The following is a 20,942-nucleotide window of genomic DNA, read 5'->3' as shown; positions in this document are numbered from 1 at the left end:
TGGGGATGATTTACTTTCTTTGTTTTAGCAGCAGAAAATGTTCTCATGCAGCTTTCAGTTAATACAGAAGCTCAGTATTTATAGTTGGTCAACATGGTCCTTTTTTCCTTGAAGAGATTACAGGGTTGGGGAGTAACACAACCATCCCCTCCCCAGTACACTTGAAGGAATTCCAAAGAATTTGAAAATAGGTATTCCATTCAATCTTCTAAGTTTTCAAACTAAGAAACTGAAGTCAAGAAAAGCTCAGTTAATTGCTCAGTGTCCTTATCACCCTACAGTAGGACGAGAGTCAGGAGTCAGAGTTCTGACTGTTCTTGCTCCCATACAGCGGTTTTCGTAAGTCATCCTGTAAATAGTCTCCCTTCAGCAAATTTGAGGTAGAAAACCTTGCATTGCTTTTTCCTCCCCATGATTTCCCTTAAGAGTTGATGTATTCTTGTCACCGGCAACAAGTTCCTCTAAAGTTTTTCTAAGCCCCAGTGGAGAAGTATGATTTTTTAAAAAAAAGAGGATAAATATGTTTATCATATGTGCCATTTATGCAAGCTCTTAGAATTTCCAGTGGATTCTACTATTTAAAGCTATGGTGGTAAGTTCTTTCAGAAGATAGATTTTCAGTTATCTTTTTAATCATTAGAAATTTTTAGCAAGGAAAGAAGATATACCCATTCATCTATAACTACTGTAATGTCTTGGAATATTTGCTTCCAGAATCTTTTAAAAAAATGTTTTTAAAAAATCACTCTATAAATTTTGTAAAAATAATTCATTTGAATTAAATATCTTTTCAAGTCTCAGTATCCCATACACCCTTCTATGTACATGAATAGTTCAGTGGTTAGGTCGAAATACATTTATGACAATGTCATGCAGCTCTAGGTATTCATTTTGTCTTTGTAAATTCATGTTTACTTTAAGGGCAGAACAGATTAAATTCCTACCATGAAGGCAGGAATGCCTTCACAGCAGGATTAGCGTTCTCACTCATCTCTCATTCCCCACCTTTTGATTTTGGTAGTTATAATGTTGGTTGTCTCTTCCTCAGGTTATAACAGTTGAAGTCTCTTCAGTAATCTTATTTTCATTGTGTTTATTTTATTTCTGTATAGAGTTATTATCAATATTCATCACATTCATCAGAATGTCTAACTTTTTATTTTGATGGTACTCTTAATTGCCTGGATTTTGTTGTCAGACTTATGTTAGAAAGTGCTGTATTTTTTTTAAAAAAGAAAGAAAGCAACAAAGAAACAAACAGAGAGCAAGCTGTATTTTCTGAGTACTTTCGTAATTGAGAAAGTGGCTTTGCATAGAAAGCCTCATGTAAAATATTCTTGGGTAATATTGCTCCATTGTCTTCCAACATTGGATATTATTATACGGGCATCTGATTCCCCCTTGCCTCATACAGATTGTTTTGATTTTGATTTTTCTGTCTGGATGTTTAGATAATTCTGAGATATGTCTCACTGTTGGGAGTTATGTGTTCAATTTTCTAGGAACATGGTATAGTCTTTGATTCTGAAATTTCTGACTTATTTTTCAGGGAAAATTTCCTATTATTTTATCTTTGAATATATATTCTGTTCCATTTGTGGGCTTGCTGCATCAGAATTCCAGTTATTTTAACATTGGATCATTTCTGCTTGTCCTCTATCTATACCAGCATTGTGTTATTTTAGTCCTTTGGCTTTTTTCATTTATGTTCACTGTGATTATCTCAAGTCTCCTCTATGTTGGTAATATGGTTTTTAGTAGTTTTTTTTTTATGTTACTTGTACTTTCTAATTTATATAGTGGCACTCTAATGATGTTGTTTTGGTCCTTAATTTGTTTCTTAGGTCCACTCTCTCTCTTTCTGTTTCATTCTGTTATTTTATCATCTAGTCTTTGACCTCTAGTTATATTGAATTTATTTTCATATTATGTGAATCCATTGTGTAAAGCAACTTGAGCAATTTTTGTTCCTACCCTTATATTTTCTTCTGGGTTGAGTGCTTTGTTTTCCTCTCTCCCTTTGCTCAACTACCTTTCTCTTTGTCTCTGTCTCTGTGTCTTTCTGTCTCTCCTTATTGTTGCCTGTATTATATTTCCATATTTCTTAAATATGTCTTTTATCTTGCTCATGTGTGAGTGGCTCTCTGTAGACACTTTTTGCTCTAATACGATAAAAGTTACTTGTAGACTTATTTACCACCCTGCCTTAGACCCTTTGGGCTCCAGTTTGAAGGCTGGAGATTTCAGGTTTTGTGCCCTTTTTAAGAAACCACAGGAATGGTTGGGGAATGAGTACAGTTGAAGCAACATACTGTGTTGGCTGGTGTTGCTTCTATTCCCTTCTAGAGTGGAGGGTTGGTCCTTAGGTTTCTGGTCAAGTCTTCAGCTCACTGTTAGTCCAAGAGCTTTCACCTTAGTCAGCCCCATTTCGTGTATGTCTCTTCAACAGCCCTCCAGCGTCTCCTCTCTCAGAAAAGGAGAAACATAAGGCTATATCCATAGGTTTTGCATTGATTCAGGTTTGGAGGTATTACTGAGAATTCTTAGGTTTTCCCCCAAACTTCAGGGCCATTTCTGGGGTTTAAGGACAGATAAGGAGCTCAATCCTAATCTGCCTTTCTACTCCAAAAATGTCTGTTTCAATTTCTTTTCCCATTGACTATGCTTTCTTTTCTTTGTTGTTGTTGATTTTTACGTTCCTGTGTGTATGTACTGGGACTGAAGTTTATTTCGTTAGGTATTGAGGGAGAGAATTTAGTTGTGTGTTAGAATCCATCATTTTCTTAGTTTAATGTGCTGAAAGATTCCCTCATTGAATATCTACTACTACTAAGAAACTTGAAAAACAATTTTTCTACTGTAATTTATTATACCTCTTTAAAGTACATTTAAAAATACACAGAAATAGCTCTCATGCATGGCAGAAACATTTTTTCTAGACTTTTAGAATATCCACATCTTTTACTATCAAATACCAAGAAGGCATTCTAGAAAACATTTAACTGACGGAAAAATGATAGCCCTCAAATTCCTGTCAGTATGCAATGTTAGGAATTGGATAACTTATTTTATAGATTTATTATTTCTGTCATCATACAACATACATGACTTAACATTTTTATCTTGTTTGTTTTAACATGTTTTCATTTCCTTCACAGCTAAAATTGAAAATTGATAAAAAAAGATGTTTATAAATTATATATGTGTGGATGTATAATTTTATGTGTTTACGTATATACATGACATTTTAAACATGAGTATTCTATGTGGTTATATAGTTTACATAGAAGTTTATGGGAACACAAATATATATGTGATATAGAAGTACATATATTAAAATATGTGTTTATATTCACATATACATACACATATATATATTTTTATGTGTGTGTGTGTGTGTGTGTGTATACACACAAACCTATTTGTTGGCTAGTTGCCATTATCTACCTAAGGCTTGATTGATAGCACAAAAATCATTCCAAAGGTATGACAATAACACCAAGAAGCATACAGAATTAGGACCTTGAGGTAATCCTCCTATTTTTATCACCAGTTTGAGCATCACAGCATCATTCTACCAATCTGGTCCTAGGCTTCACAACTAAAGAGAGAAATGGAAAGCTCAGTCTGGATTTATAGAGAAGCAAACCTTGATTACAGAAAGAGCTTAAACTGAGGAAGGGTAATGTGATTATTTGTCTGGATAAAGAATATTGGGAGGAGAGATTTAAAATATTTTCCAAGCATATACAAAGGACTCTAAAGTGAAGGTTGAAGATCAGATGTTCTTCGTAGACCACAATTTTTAGATAGGAGGAAGAATTTTTTGGCATATTGTGTCCAAAATAAGAAGCACTAATGGTGTAGAAAATGAAATCAAAAGGTCTAAATTTCCATTTCTCTAAGGTGATTAAAATACTATCTTTGCCAACTACAGCAGAGTAGCGTAGAGTTGATACTTCTGATATTCTATTGCTGTAATTGTTATTAACTTTGAAGAAAAGTATACTCTTAGGTCTTAAGTGTTGTTCATCATCCAACTTTTTTATAGCCGTTAATTACAGCCAGGAAATGACTGAATGTGAAAGGATTGTCCTATGAAGACACCCAGGCCTAAATAATGTTTAGTAGCACCTATCCTGTGCTTGGCCTTGACACAAATTTGGAAAGGCAGTCCCTGTCCTTAAGAAGCTAGTAGCTTAGTGGATCCACAACCAGATTGATGTCACAATGAAAGGAATTGCTCTTGTTTCACCTGCTTTTTCTTGTCAATTAATTTTTAGTGATGATATATTGACTTCTGTGTGAGGGAAAAATATATATCTATATATATAAAATTAAATGCACCACTTAGCCTTCACATAGGAAAAAAGGTAGTGTACATTCTAGCAGTTATGAAGAGAACCCAAAACCTACCTATCTCCCTGTTTCCTGCCCCCCCCGTGGAAATGATCATTGATAGACTAGATTGAAACACTTCTTTGATTGGAACATGCTAAGAATAAAATTCATAGCTTAAAAAAAACCCTTTTTTTTCCCCAGAAGAGTGGGAGCCCCAGTCAGTATTAATAGTTAAAACTCAAGTGAGCTTTTACTTCCAATGCAGAATACATTCTAGTCATTTAAGGCTAGAACCCAACTTAAATTCTTTAGGAGAGTACAGACAGATATGTGTGAGAGACAACTTAAATAGAAAACGAAATACAAATCTCAACACACTTCCTACAGAGGAGGACAGATGCGTAGGTAGGAAAGAGCAAACTAGAGAGAAATATTCAGCAGATTTCAAGTTACTTGTCACATAAGACCCGGAGAGAAGTGTTGGATTGGGCAGAGATACATCACATAGCTCCTTGTTAAAAAAAAGAAGGAGGATTATGCACTTAGAGATCAAGTAGGCTGAAAGAAAGTTACTTTGGCAACAAAAGTTAGTGCAAGAAGAATTGAAACTATGAGGTAAGAGAGCAATTTCTAATGTAAAATTGAGCAGTCCATTAGAAACATTATTCTATAAAACTAGGATTTTACTGAGGTATGTTCAGCACGAAAACCTGAATTTATAAAGACAGTCTCCCCCACTAGGATATGTTATCTCTAAACCTACATTCAACACCCAGTGGCCTCCTTTGTAGATCTGAATGTGATTACATATAAAACTATGGCTCCTTAAGGTGAAATTATCTGTTGATACAATTGTGATAGTGCACTTGAAAGAACCATTTGTTTTGGGTACAGAGGTAGTCCGATTTGGCAGCAAACATACGTTAGACATTCAGTGTGGTCTGTCTCTTTAGATATTTATTTTCAAGGGAAGACTGATGGGGTTATGTCCACTACTTTAACAACAATTTAAGTAACCTCAAAGGGCCTGGGAACTTGGAGAGAGCTGTTCTGCTCTAGGGAAACTAGCTGACTTTCCACTGTACTCAGAGTGGAAATGCAGCCACTCAAGGATCATGCTAATTTTTACTTTCCTCCTAATAAAAGCTCACCAATCTGTTTTTTTCCTCGATTCTTGTTAATCATTCACCAAAGTGATTTGTGCTGCCTCGTGTTAATTTAAAGCACCTGCATGGCTTTAAAAATGCATTCTCTGCCATTTCAGAGTTGTGGTAAATCTTTAGAATGTATAGAATCTTCTCAAAATCAAGGTAATACAGAGTATTAGTTAATTATTCATTATATGCATTAAAAAACTATACATAGTGTTTTGTAATTAACCCACCTTTATTACATACCTAAATAACTGGAAAAGAATAGCTAAGTAACTTATCTAAAAATAAAAATACTAGAAGCCAAATCTAAAGAAGATTAGGGAGTGATATGGGACATTCCTGAAAATACTTGTGAGGCATCTATTATATGAAATGAAACTCATAATACTATTTAGATTGTTGTTGATGACTTTGAGGGTGAAATTACAGAAGAAATTTCACTCTACAAAATTCAAATGATTAGTCATAGCATAGAAAGTCTTAGGAGAAAACCAAGTAAATTTATGGAAAACTTTTACTCAAATTTAAGGTTTAGTTATACAAGTCTAATGATTTCAGGATAGAGTGGTTTCTCATCTATTAGTCGTTTCTAAGTATGATAAACACTTTCAAGAACAAATTCTATTTTTCCATATTTCTGTTGCTTATGAGTCATTTTTGGTCATTATGGCTTATTCCCTCAGCCCCAAAATTAAAATAATTCTTTATATATGTACTATAAGTGCAGTAGAAGATCCTAAGAAACTAACATCTGAAGGAAATGTAAGTAATTTATTTCTGGTCATGAATTTTTCTTCTATCCGAAGAGAGTATAACTAAAATCAATATCTTGCCTGAAATTGTTGTAGCATCGTACGTGTATGTTAAACAGTTCTCTGAAATGGATTAATACTATGTAAATGGCACAATTTGATAAACTTGAACATTCATGGTACTTCATTTTTATTAGCCATTAAGAAGTTGCTATGCACCAAATAGTTTAAAGTAGTGAAATTATTCCTTCCATGAGAGTGAGAGGGAGGGGGTATTATATAATATTCAAAGGAAATTAAAAGAGAAAGCATATGCTTCAGATCCCATCTGTAAAAATCATACCATGGTCGTAAATAATGATATATGTGAAAGATATCTTAAAAACTAGGCACAGAGAAAGAGCACTACAAGAAGCAGGAAAATCCATTGTCAGATTCATGAAAGACAAAATGTCGTGGGAAAAGGAGTATTTGAGTTTCCTTTTAGTGAATAAATAGAAATTGTATCATCTGAGGAATGTAATTCCAGTAATTAGGATCCATGGTAAAGGATCCATGATCAGAAAAGTGCTGACAAAACATACCTACAGCCACTGATAAATCATATTCCTTCTTTCATCCCAGTTGCAATTTGTGTTGAGAATATAAACTCCAGAGCTGTGAAAGGTATAATGTGATTACACCTAGATCCTAAATTCCAGGCAGCAGATTCTAGTCTGTTCATCACAGAAAAAGACAAAGGCATCAAATAAGAAGAGAAAACTGGGTAAACTTCATTTGTTCACTCTCTCCTAGAGTAGTGTCAACATCAAAAATACACTAAACAATGGGTTGAATTGACGTTAGTGTGGCAGAGCCTCCTCCCCCAACAAGTTATAAACTACTGCTAAGGTAACCATGTCAAGTGCCATAAAATCAGTAAAAATAGTACCAGTGGGATTTCTAAAAGGAGAGAGAATTTTACAAGAAGAAAAATTAAGGTGACCTTTTGGAGAAGTGGATTCATGATGGATCGGTAGGATGTCTACACTCTAACACAAAATGGAAATCAGTTCAGGAAGAGAAAACAGAATGAACAAAGACAGGATTAGAAAAGGTTGGGGTAACTGTTGTTAAGCTGAGCCCTCAGATGTAGGTAAGGGATGTGTGGATGGAAGCTTCAGGAAAACAGGTAGCAGTTTGGTTATATAGTAATTAAAGCAAGATTGAAAAGCTTTTACCTGATTTCTAATCCAACTCAAGCTTATATATTTAGACTTTTTGAAGACTTTCTCCTAAATTCTGTATTTATTTTAATTCCTTTTGCTCAAACAGGGAAGAGCTTTACGACTTTCGGAAAGGTATTCAATATAACAGATACTTACTCCTTTCTCCAAGTAGCCAAACTACACCATGCTTTGTCCTTTTTTTTTTTTTCTCATCATTCATTGACATTTTATTTTCCAGGATAATAAAATAGTACGTTGTTAGTTATGTGGTTTCCATGACATTGTCCAAACTCCTCATCATCATCTTATATTAATATTGCCACAGAAAACATAAAAATGTGTATTTTATTGCTTGAGTTCACATAAACGTCATCAGCAAATCTTTGCTGAGCATGTGCTGAGGATGAAGTACTGTAGGAGGCACTGAAATATGAAGTCATTAGTCCTTATCTGTACCACAAAAATTACTCATGACTGGTAACACTGCCCAAGTTAGGCGGTATATTTTCAGAAAACATGGGATGTAAACCCATTTCTGATGTGTGGTATTGTCTCATGCTTCAACTTTCCCATTTAAGTGAGGGAAGCTATTTTTTCTTCTTCATTTACTGTCTGGCATTTGGTGAAAGCTGGAAAACCTGATATAGAAATGAAGGTATTAAGGCAGCCAGGGAAGACAAGGTGTAATGCTGAGAGCCTAAGGAATAAGAGAAAATCACAAAAATATAGATCATGGCTCACATATATATTTGGAAGTAGAAAAAAATTATTGAGGCATCCTTGGTACTTACTGTTTTATAGTTATAATTACATAATTAAGTCAAATTATCCCCTTAACTAATCAGAAGTCACTATTTTATTTTATTTTTATTTTTATTTTTTTAAGTAATCTCTACACCCAATGCAGAGCTTGAACTCACAACCCCAAGATCAAGAGTTGCACACTCTACCAACTGAGCCAGCCAGGCGCCCCAGGAGTCACTGTATCTTATTAATCAATAAAACAGAAGGTTTTGAGAATTCACCATGATCAGCTTTGGTTTATTTGGTCCATTGAGAGGTATATACATATACAATACACATATACAATAATTTGTTTGTTGTGGGCGATATACTCAGATATACTTTTCTGTTTATTATTTTTCTTTAACAAACAGTTATGCACAGTCCATTTAAACATGCACTGTCATTCATTGTCCTCGATTTTTATCTCCAGGTTATAGATGGGGACAGTAACTGAAATACTTGCAGTGAGTGGAATGGCTGGGACTTAAGCCCAGGCAATCTGGCCCCATTATGTGGGCTCCTGGAACTTCACTTTTCTTTGCTCTTCTTCAATATAGATTTGTTATTCTTTTCTCTTCTTTTTCTCTTCTTCTGTACTCCTAACCCTTTTTATTTTCTGTTCTACTCTTCCCCCCACCCCTGCTCTTTAAATAGATACTATGATCTATAGACACACACACACATACACACACACACACACACACACACACACACACACACCCTCAGGCATATATCAATCAATAAATAGGCATACCTGTCTCTCTCACACACACATATATACACATATACATATATACACATATATATACACATATATATACACATATATTCAGTTTATTTTGGGATCTGTGAGAAAATATGTATACACCAGATCCCATAATAAACTGAATATGGCAATGAAGTGAGTCAAATGAATCTTTTGGTTTTCCACTGCATAAAAAAATTATGTTTACATTATTTAATGTACATTTATTAAATGTACAATAGCACTAAGTCTAAAAAAACATGTATTACATACCTTAATTTTAAAATATTTTATTGCTAAAAAATGCTACACATCACCTGAGCTTTCAGTGACTTGTAATCTTTTTGCTGGTGGAGGGTCTTGCTTCAGTGCTGATGGCTGCTGATTGATCAGGGTGATGGTTGCTGAAAGCTAGGGTGGCAGTTTCTCAAATAAGACAACAATGAAGTTTGCCACAACAATTGATCCTTCCTTTCATGAATGATTTCTCTGTAGCATGTGATGATATTTGATAGCATTTTGCCCAGAGTAAAACTTCTTTCAAAACTGGAGTCAATCCTCTCAAATACTGAGGCTACTTTATCAACTAAGTTTGTATAATATTCTAAATCTTTTATTGTCATTTCAACAGTCTTCACAGCATCATCATCAAGAGTAGATTCCATCTCAAGAAACCACTTTTTGGCACATCTCTAAGAAGCAACTTCTCTTCTGATCAAATGTTATCATGAAATTGCAGCAGTTCAGTCCCAACTTCAGGTTCCACCTCTAATTCTAGTTCTCTTGCTATTTCCACCACATCTGCAATTACTTCCTCCACTGAGGTTCTGAGCTCTCTCCAAGTCATCCATGAGGATTGGAATCAACTTCCTCCAAACTCCCATTAGTGTTGGTATTTTGATCTTTCCCCATGAATCACAAATGTTCTTAATGTCATGTGGGATGATGGATCCTTCCCAGAAGATTTTCAATTGACTTTGCCCAGATCCTTCAGAGGAGGCACCATCTTTGGTAGTTATAGCATTACAAAATGTATTTCCGAATCCTAAGACTTGAAAGTCAAAATTACTCATTGATCCATAGGCTGCAGAATGGATGTTGTCTTAGCAGGCAGGAAAAAAATACTAATCTCACTGTCCATCTCCATCAGAGCTCTTGGGTGACCAGAAACATTATCAAAGAGTGGTAATATTTTGAAAGGAATTTTTTTTCTCAACAGCTGGCTTAAAATATTCAGTAAGCCATGTTGTAAATAGATGTGCTGTCATCCAGACTGTTGTTCCCTTTATAGAGCGTAGGCAGCATAGATTGAGCATAATTCTTAAGGGTCCTAGGAGTTTTTGAATGGATAATGAGTACTGACTTCCACTTCAAGTCACCAGTTGCATCAGCCCCTAACAAGAGAGTCAGGCATTGAAGCTTTGAAGCCAGGCATTGACTTCTCCTCTCTAGCTATGAAAGTCCTAGGTGGCATCTTCTTCTAATACAAGGTTGTTTTGTCTGTATTGAAAATCTGTTATTTAATGTAGACACTTTCATTGATGATCTTAGCTAGATCTTCTGGAGAACTTGCTGTAGCTTCTGTATGACCACCTGCTGCTTCACCTTGCACTTTTATGTTGTGGAGACAGCTTCTTTCCTTAAACCTCATGAACCAACCTCTGCTAGCTTCAGAGTTTTCTTCGGCAGCTTCCTCACCTCTCAGCCTTTACAGAATTAAAGACAGTTAGGGCCTTGCTCTGAATTAGGCTTTGGTTTAAGGGAAGGCTGCTAGCTTCAGAGTTTTCTTCGGCAGCTTCCTCACCTCTCAGCCTTTACAGAATTAAAGACAGTTAGGGCCTTGCTCTGAATTAGGCTTTGGTTTAAGGGAAGGTTGTGGCTGGTTTGATCTATCTAGACCACTAAAACTTTATATCAGTGATAAGACTTTATCACTTTCTTATCATTTGTGTGTTTCCTGGAGTAGCACTTTTAATTTCCTTCAAGAACTTTTCATTTGCATTCACAATTTAGCTGTTTGGCACAAGACTTTCAGGCTATCTCAGCTTTCAGCATGCCTTCTTCACTAAGCTTAATCACTTCTAGCTGTTGATCCAAAGGGGGAGACATGAGTGACTCTTCCTTTCACATGAACACTTAGAGGCCATTATAGGGCTATTAAATGGACTGATTTCAATATTGTTGTGTCTCAGGGAATGGGGAGACCCAAAGAGAAGGTAAGGAAGGGGAACAGTGGTTTGTGGAACAGTCAGAACACATACAACATTTATTTATTAAGTTTGCCATCATAGACGTGTGTGGTTTGTGGTGTCCCAAAACAATTACAAATTGACATCAGAGATTACTGATCACAGATCACTGTAACAAATATAATAATGAAAAAGTTCAAAGTATTGCAAGAATTACCAAAATTGACACAGAGACATGAAGTGAACAAAGGATGTTGGGAAAATGGTGCCAAGGGGTGACTGGGTGGCTCGGTCAGTTAAGCATCCAACTCTTGATTTTGGCTTGAGTCATGATCTCAAGGTTCTGGGATTGAGCACCACATCAGGCTCCGTGCTCAGGGGGGAGTTAGCTTGAGATTCTTTCTCTCCCTCTGCCCCTCCCCTCCACACTCTCATTCTCTCTCTCTCTCTCAAATGGATGGATAAATCTTAAAAAAAGAGGAGGTGCCAATAGGCTTGATTGATGCTGGATTGCCACAAAACCTTTAATTTGTAAAAAATCCAATATCGGTGAAGCACAATAAAATTAAACTCAATTAAATGAAGTACAATAAAATGAAGTATAACTGGATATATGCATGTATATATGTAAATGTTTATGTATAAGTTTATGTATATTTACATGCATACATATGTAAATTTTAGTCTCAACTTCAAAAACGAATTTCAAATTTCACTGATGGATATGAGTCAAAATTTGAAAACTCTGATATAGGCCTAAATGAGATCATGAATTCTGATGAAAGTGAACACTAAGAATGGGCAGACTGGCAGTTTTCATGGCACCAGGATAGAAGGTCGTAAAGGAGGAAGAGGAGGAGACAACATGGTGTTCTATCTTTAATAGCTCTCCTTACTTATCTCCATTATCTTTGAGGCTTCGGGAATATTAATGAGTTATTCTTCCACCTGAATTTTCAAGTGGCAAAAAAGGCAATTATTATAAAATAGTTCAGAATGTAGGCAGAGGAGTCAGCCTGTCTGGCTCCACAATCTATAGGTTGTATGATTTGGAGAAAGTTACTTCAACTCCTTGCACCTCAGCATCTTTGTAAAATGGGAATCACAGAGTCTCAGAGAGGTGTGGTGAATATAATAAATATAAAGCACAGGACACCTGGGTGGCTCAGTTGGTTAAGCATTTGCCTTCGGCTCAGGTCAGGATCCCAGGGTCCTGGGATCGAGTTCCACATCAGGCTCCTTGCTCAGTGGGGAGCCTGATTCTCCCTCTGTCTGCTGCTCCTCCTGCTTGTGCTCTCTTCTCTCTCCAGAAAAATAAATAAAATCTTTAAAATAAATAAATAAATAAATATAAAGTGCTTATACTAATAAATTATATAAGGTCAGCTCTCAATAAATTTATATTGGGTGTTTGCTAGTAAACAAATACTTGATCAAAATCTGTAATAAAATCGGGAACACAAACAGACAACTAATACACTTGCTTAGAGGCATTCAAAGAAATATTTCTGATGCCTTTTAGTTTATTGTCAGATAAAAAAACAGTCTCTTAGTAATATTATCAATCATAAATAAATAATTTCAGCTCTATATACAATGGGGACATGTTCTCTTTAGAAAAGCTGACTTTTTTTCATGCGTTTAGTCTGTGAATATTAATGCATCCCAGCTGAGTCATATAAATCAATTTGCCCATGTGAAAGATCAAATAATTTTAAAGTTGTTTTTTACTAGAGGTCCAAATATTTAGTTAAAAATCAGGAAAATAAGATAGGGAGGAGGAAGAGAGAGAGAGAGACAGAGAGAAAGAGGGAGAGGAAGCGGGAGATAGAGATGAAGATTTCTAAGATCTTCAATAGAAAAACTAGGAACTTTCCACTGGCTCTCCCATTTTTTCTAGAACATTCATCCATGTTTACAAGTTGACTTTGAAGTCAAGGGGTTCAGAGACTATATTATGTAATATAGTATTAACACTAGTGAGCAAAAATTAGCACTTCTTACTCACTGAACATAGCAACAGCAATGACAAAAAAAAATGCAATCTAACTTTAAAAATGGCTACTAAAAATGCATGTCCATTTCCTACCTGAAAACGAGATCAAGGCGTTTACTTCACTGTGAATTTAACCTGGGTCTCAGGCTACATGAATATTCAAACCTGACATCACTTTAAGATTCACAGTGGAAGAGAATGAACATTTCTTTCTAAAATTTCCCCTCTCCTAGGCAGGGTTTTGAGGGACCAAGCCTGAGAGATTCATTAGCAAAGGTGTGTTATATTTTATTTGTAATTTTCGTCCAATTACAAATTTCCATCATAATGTAACTAGTATTATGGCAATTAAGACATTAAATTAAATTAGTATATCATGTATCATGCTGGGAAAATAGTAATGCAGCATAGTAATGCACCACAATAGATAATTGCTAAGGCAATAGGAATGTGTCCCCCGTAAAGATGATAGTCATTTTTTGTGCCTATCACCATAGCCAGTTTCAGCAGGGAATGAGTCCATCACATTAACTAAATCCCAGTGAAATTCTAGAATTACAGAGATATTAAGCTTTCTCGTCTTACACTCTGGGTTGTCTCAGAATTACCAGCTTCCCTTTATTTACTTTATCAGCATAGCTTCCATAGCTTTATGCACTGTTCAGTATCCTTTATGTAAGTCAATTGGATACAAACACTGGGTATTCAGAAGGTTTACTAGATGTTATATATTTTCCAAAAGTGTTTTTTTTTTCCTTTCCTGAGGCAAAACAGCACTAACTACAACTATTTAACTGTGTTTGGGAAGGGGGAGAGGTGTTCTACAGTGGTTCCTGCATAATAAACTAAGGGTTTTGGGGAATTATTGAATTACAAATATTTTCTCTCCCTGCATAGTGTTTCTAACTGGACAAAGACCTTAGCATGAAGGTTCACTTTCCCACCCACTCACTTTTGTTTTCTGTCTTTGCAGTTCCGCCATGGTTTTTAAATCACCCTACCAACCTGTATGCCTATGAAAGCATGGATATTGAGTTTGAATGTTCAGTCTCTGGAAAGCCTGTGCCCACTGTGAATTGGATGAAGAATGGAGATGTGGTCATTCCTAGTGATTATTTTCAGATAGTGGTAATTATCTTTTTTTTTTTTTTCCGTATTAGCTGTATAATCCCATTCATTGTTTACTCGATTTTCAGTTGCTTTTCTTTCCTGGGAAGAAGGTTCCTACTGGGAATCTTTATGGTGTGTTAAGAAAATTGTTCCAATAGGGCGCCTGGGTGGCTCAGATGGTTAAGCGTCTGCCTTCGGCTCAGGTCATGATCCCAGGCTCCTGGGATGGAGTCCCGCATCAGGCTCCCTACTCCTTGGGAGCCTGCTTCTCCCTCTGCCTCTCTCTCTCTCTCTGTCTCTCATGAATAAATAAAAAAAATCTTAAAAAAAAAAAAAGAAAATTGTTCCAATAAAGCAAATGATTTTCTAGACTTAACAATTTTTGAGCTGAAAAAGAGTCATCAAACAGCCCACCTCCTTGTTTTACAGGCAAGGTTTTTTAAACAAACACATGATGAAAAAGATAGAGGACCTAAGAGACTCTTTCCAAGTATCCTCATTGCTGGTTCTCAGGAGAACAGAGTTGAGAACCTAGTTCTAGACTACATGAAGCCAACAGTCTCTTACTTCTTTGACTTTTTACCCATTATAGCAAAGTTTCAGCAAGATGTGCCACTATGATTATGCTAGTCTTACTTTCATAATATAGACAAGTTTTCCCTGCTACCCTTCCAGTAGGACAGCTGATCCTACTTGAGCAATAGAAAAGGATGTGGTGACAGTGACAAGTGGTAGTGGCAGAGCTAGGACACCATGGAGACCCCAGAAGCTAAGCATAATAGTTCTTATAGTTTCTCTAAGTTCTAGTGCACTCTCCACCCCATGGGGGAATCACAAGGATAATGGTATATTATATTCACTAAGTTGTTTTCCTGGTACACTGTCACTGTGTTGAGGTCACTCAACACCTATTATTACTATCATTCCTTTTCCTGTTACCCCAGAATTCTTTGCTCATTTAAAACTGCTCTGAAAACTCTCCATTAGGTGTAGGTTAGCATTGGAGTTTCCGAATTTGAGGATATGAATATATGAGAAATATGAAAAGCACTTTCCAAATATCAAAGAACTTTGTAGCTAAAGAAGGAGGATTTAGGCCCACTTCTCTTATGTCTGAGATGCCGACATGAACTGTCAAAGAAGAGTGTCTAAACTAGGTCGTCTGGCAGAAGGGGAGTAGATCTCAGGTGCCCTGCCAGTCCAGGCACATGCGCTCCTTAGCCTTGCACTGGCTCTCATTGGTGGATCCACCTCCTTGTGGCTGGATCAGCTGACTTTCAGAAACTTCCATGACCTCTTTATGCATCCATTTAGTCATACTGTAAGGGTTCTTAAAGAATACATCCATAAAGCATATCTTTATTACTTTTGTCACCACTGTATTTTCACTTTTAGTTGCATTTTTTAATTGGTTGGGAATAGAGTAAGAAAGGGGGAAAAGTGTAACTTTTCAATGCCACGCCAATCCATTAGTTCCTTTAAGTGCAATGCTATTTCTACTCCCACTGGATTAAAAATGACCTGCTGTGGGGCAACTTGAAATGTGTTGTGCCCGCTTAGGATATATGCTACTTGCATATAAAGGAAATTGTTGAGTGCCCTTAAGAACACATGATAAAATACAACATTTATTTTTTCCACAGTTTGAATAATCTTTCTCCCAGAATGACTCATTACAGCCAACCTATTTAAATGTTTCTTTTCTTAAGGTGAAAAGAAAATGTACAGTATGAGCCCTGTTCACATGAAATTGTGCTTAAAAATATTTCCCCAATAGCTCCGGAAATCTGAGAGCCATTGTCTGTCACACAGTAACGTTTAACACAAATAGTAACTTATATGAGAATTGTTAATTAGAGGTTAGTCAGCTTTATCTCAGAATTTTACATCAGCAGAGAATTGACTACAAGACACTAAAAACAATTAAGAATTCCCCATGAGGTAATATTTATCTCTTAATGACTTCAGGGGAAGTGATTTAACATGTCTCACTTACTGAACTAATTCTTACACTAATACTGAAGAAAAACTGAGTCAGTATAATTAAGTGCTATCTCCAGATTATTTTATCATCCATCCTCGAAAAACATGGTGGCTCAATTTATATAAAACAGGAGTGAACACTGCTGTGTTTAATTTATGGATTACTGAAGGTAAAGCATTTTGGCCATATAACAAGAATGACATGGTATAAAATATCCACCATACCATTGCTCTAAATCCCAAAAGGATACATGTCAAAGCAATTACAATTTTAAAAGGATTTTCAGATTTTTTTTCTCAGTAAATACTTCCAGAAAATATCCAACCTAGATTTCTTGTCTTTTAGAAGCTGCAAAAATCAGTTTCTTTTATTTTTTTCCCAGCAGCTGCTAAACCCAATTTTCCTTCAATAACAAGTGAAAGAATGAAATGTCTTTTCATGCTAACCTTTGTTTCTCATCTATTTAATCAAAGAGTGCTCTGTTTGTTGCTCATTTAGATACTGAGGATGATGTGTATTTTTATGAGTATAGTTTTCATTGCAGAACTAGGTTAAATGTATGCACGTGGATTCAGCAGAGTATTGGGAATCTGTGACATTTCCTAAGTGACATAGGACATATTTGTGAGACAGAACTCACCTGCCTTTCGTTCTTGCTTATTCAGTGAAATTTTATCAAAATCTTAGGTTCATTTTGTCTCCTTGAGTTTTTTGCTTTTTAAAATATTGTACCTGCTTCTTTCTTCTCTCTAGGGAGGAAGCAACTTACGAATCCTTGGAGTGGTGAAGTCAGACGAAGGCTTTTATCAATGTGTAGCTGAAAATGAGGCTGGAAATGCCCAGACCAGTGCACAGCTCATTGTCCCTAAGCCTGGTAAGTTGAGGGGAACTTTGCTCTGGCACTGTTAGCTATCTCTATGCTTGGTCCACTTGTGAAATCCTTATTGTTTTCCCTCTCAATGGCAATTGGAAATTATTTAATTATTTAGTTTATCAGGGTGTACATTTATGTGTTGATGTCATATTCTTTCTAGAAATGTATCTAGTATGTATCTCCATCCAGTGAGATAGAGTCATCATGAGCAGTAGGTACCTCTGGTTATCAAGATAACAACCAGTAAATTGTTAGCTTCTCCCCTCTTTTGTGGCCTGCTTTTCTTCTAGTATTTCTGGTAAATGTAGAATATAAAGAGAGATGGAGTATATGTGTGTGTGTGTGTGTGTGTGTGTGTGTGTGTGTGTGTGTGTGTGTATAGTCTTGAATCGTGGAAAATGGCAGAAAAATAGTAGAAGCAATCACATGAAAATAAACACATTTTTCTATTTTTTTTAAAAGATTTTGATAATTTTTCTTTTTTTTCTATTATTTATGACGTTTATATTTTATTTTGCCCTGTAGTCTTTTGGCAGTTTAATATAGTGGTGTATTCAAAACTGCTATAACTTGGGGCACCTGGGTGGCCCACTCAGTTAGGCATCTGACTCTGGTTTCGGCTCAGGTCATGACCGCAGGGTCATGAGATCAAGCCACACATCAGGCTCTATGCTCAGCGGGGAGTCTGCTTGAGATTCTCTCCCTCTGCCCCACCCCCCAACTCTCTCTCTCTTTAAAAAAAAACTATCGTAACTCTATATTAGATGGATCATGTATTATCCCCAAACAACAAAATCTTGCCAGAAAAAAAGAAAAGAGGAAGGAAAAACAAATTGATCAGCTGCTCTGAAATGTTGTAATACTAAAGAAAGTCAAAAATATTCATTTTTTAAGTAGGGATGGAAAAGTTGTTTAGATAGATCGAAATACTTTAAAATGTTAGTATCTTCTATGAAACTTTTCATACCACCTATTATTTTAATTTCAACTTTTCAAGACCAATTTCCTCCATCATGCCATGACTCAGTATTCTTGTCACACTTTACCTATAATAAATTTAATAGAAAATAACTGAAATGTATGAAATAAAGCCTTTCTTTGGCTTCTATCCTTTAAAATATGTCTTTGAAGGCCTTATATTTTGTGCATCCCTAACCAATTATTTGAAGACTCTCAGATGCTCATAACAATGCTCGTGACAATGACTCTCCCTTTTTTTCTTGATTGAAACAAAAAAACAACCATAGGACAATAGTCCCAGATGAGGAAAGGAACTAAAGGAATCATCTAGGAATTAAAAGGGACAATTAACACTCATTTAAGATTGCCAATTTCTCCAATGGATTATTCCTTTTCCCTCCATTTACTGTGCTTTAAGTGTTACTGTGACTGGGTGCATTCTCTTCTGCTGGAACGGTAAGTTATGGATAAGTAGGAGAAAAAGAGCCTCTAGAATCAGGGTCTCTGATTCAGAACTGTGCGCCATCTCATTAGTAATGACAATGTGACCACACAGAACAAGAGAATTCTAGTTAACCTTGATTTTCAGCTACAGCCATAATGCTGAGGAAAATGCTGGATAAGCAATCCCATATTTCTAAAAAAGGATGTGAAATAGTTTCTTCTAGGACTTGTCAGCACTGACCAAACACACCCAGTGGCCATCCCCTGCAATTGCCCATAGTGTTGGAGAATTCTCTGAAGTTCTTGAATTCATAGGATTAGAGATTATCATGGTGCTTTCCCTTCCACACAGGTCAAGTTGTGGAGACACCAAGAAAACCTCTTGAACAGATTGTGTGCGTGTGTGTGTGTGTGTGTGAGTGTGTTTTACTGAGAATTGTTTGTAAAAATGGGAAATGGACAAATTCCTGCAAGCTGGAAATTGTCTGGAGCTGTCCACAATGATGCCAGTAAGAGAAAGGGTAAGGCAACTGTGAGGAGAAGCTCTATTTCTTGGGGAAGAACAAAGATACGAGTTGCGCTTGAAGATAGCAGAGCTGGAGTCACTATGAAGGGATCATGCCTGAGAGGTCCTGCCTGCAGAGGTTGCGCACCAGAAGACAGATACTGCGGGGGAGGGAGCTGAGCTGGGGTGCTGGTGCAGACGGCCCACTAGCCCATGCAGAAAGTCCAGTGCAGGGATTCCTCAGGTGAGGGCAGGAGTCTCTGAAGAACCCACAGAGCGGCCTCCCAAAAAAGAAGCTCGCAGATGCTTTCCACTTTTGAAAGCAAGTCCATCCTTTCCTGTCTGACTCTGGAGAAGCCCTAAAGAGAGTATCAGGATTGGGGACTAGATCTGACAGGGTGTGTATAAAGGTGGACCACAGGATAATATACAACTGTTGCCTCTTAGTATTCTAGCAGTTCAGCTCATTCAATAAACCAGTTACAAGCATCCCGCGTCACTCTCCCTGCAAGCTCTCAGTTCAAAGGATAGCCATTTGTTCCCGACTTCTTGCATTCCACCTGGGCCCTGAGTCATTAGGTCTGAGGCTCCCCTCAGCAGGAGAGTCATTTACCTCCTCAGAAGGGCAAGCCTCTGAGCATCTGGATAATTCATTCTTCCATGTAGATGGTAAAGTATTATCAGTGTATTCTGCACTCTCAGTCGATGTTCATTGTGTTTGGCAACAGATGAGAATGAAAGTAAAAGCAAATGAAGATAAAAATCTGAAAGCGTGACAGGACACAATTGTGACTGTCTTACATCCCCTCTTATAAATGATGGATTGCTTTTTATGGCTATTCAAGCAGGTCTTCAAATCATGCTTCTCCGGCTACTCGGAGATGCAGTGTAGGCCACATGCACAGATGGTGAAGAGGCCCAGCTATAAATGTCAATTCAGCAGTGAGGCTGACCATGGTGGGCAGAACATGGCCCTCTCTGTTGAAGTTTCAGCAAAAAACGGCCTCCATGTATTTGGAGGCACATTGTGGCCCACATAGCCAGCTGCTCAGCTTTGGGCTGTCCACAGGCTTGTGGTGGAGAGTTCCCCTTGGCAACCATAACAATCTGCTCCTCATGGAAGCACACACAATGACCCATTCCAGCCAGTGTCCATTGTTAATGGGTATTTACATAAGCCTAATGAAGTTTCAACATAGTCTTTTATAGACAGTTAACTATTCCCACTTTAGCAATTAGTGACTTAGGAAATAAAGTAAACATAATCTACTAAATTAAACTGAGTTAATGACTTGTTTTGCTCTCCAGAAAATAAGTTTGAGAAAAATATTGAGATGTGTATACCGTAACATGTGAAATATCTACATGGTTTCCTCTAGGCAAAGGTCAAGAAGACCAATGACAATTTAAAAAGTCATTATACTATAGGAAGTCCTATCACTAACAGTATATATGTACCACTGTATCACCATATACACAGTTCCAGACTGCTGCCTCCCTGCCTCTGTCTCTCATTTTCTCTCTCTCTCTTTCTCTTTCTCTTTCACACACACACACACACACACACACACACACACACACGCGCGCACACACACACACGCATACACACACAGGATACATGAAAGCCTGCCTTCTTAAGACTTTACATATACATCAAAAAGACTAGCCATGTTATATAAGTGATGGTGAATGGAAATTAAAATACTTTAGCTGATTTATATTACTTGTATTATCTATTAATCTCTTCTAACAGCTAAGAAAAAGTTTTATTGCTGTTGCTTGTTTTAGTTTATTTATTTACTTTCTTTTGGGGGGGCACATTGGTTTAAGAAGTTGCCTTTCTAAATAAACTATAGCTCCAAGTCCACCATTCAGTGAACACACCAGCCAGAAA

General features: G+C 36.7%; 1 protein-coding gene across 2 annotated transcripts in view; it reads left to right on the top strand.

Moving 5' to 3' along the window:
- The window catches only part of DCC (DCC netrin 1 receptor), a 1,171,073-nt gene that overhangs the window by 708,653 nt on the left and 441,478 nt on the right, over positions 1–20,942 (top strand). For both annotated transcript variants that reach the window (XM_073898173.1, XM_073898172.1), the window contains exons 6-7: positions 14,145–14,299; positions 17,019–17,139. In XM_073898173.1, the coding sequence (XP_073754274.1) occupies positions 14,145–14,299; positions 17,019–17,139 (276 nt within the window). The remainder of the gene's footprint in view (positions 1–14,144; positions 14,300–17,018; positions 17,140–20,942) is intronic.

This window comes from Callorhinus ursinus, unplaced genomic scaffold (assembly GCF_003265705.2).
Source record: "Callorhinus ursinus isolate GAN/ISIS: 27379988/994484 unplaced genomic scaffold, GSC_fseal_2.0 scaffold11, whole genome shotgun sequence".
NCBI classification, from domain to species: Eukaryota; Metazoa; Chordata; class Mammalia; order Carnivora; family Otariidae; genus Callorhinus; species Callorhinus ursinus.
This window is presented reverse-complemented; position numbering and strand designations above follow the sequence as displayed.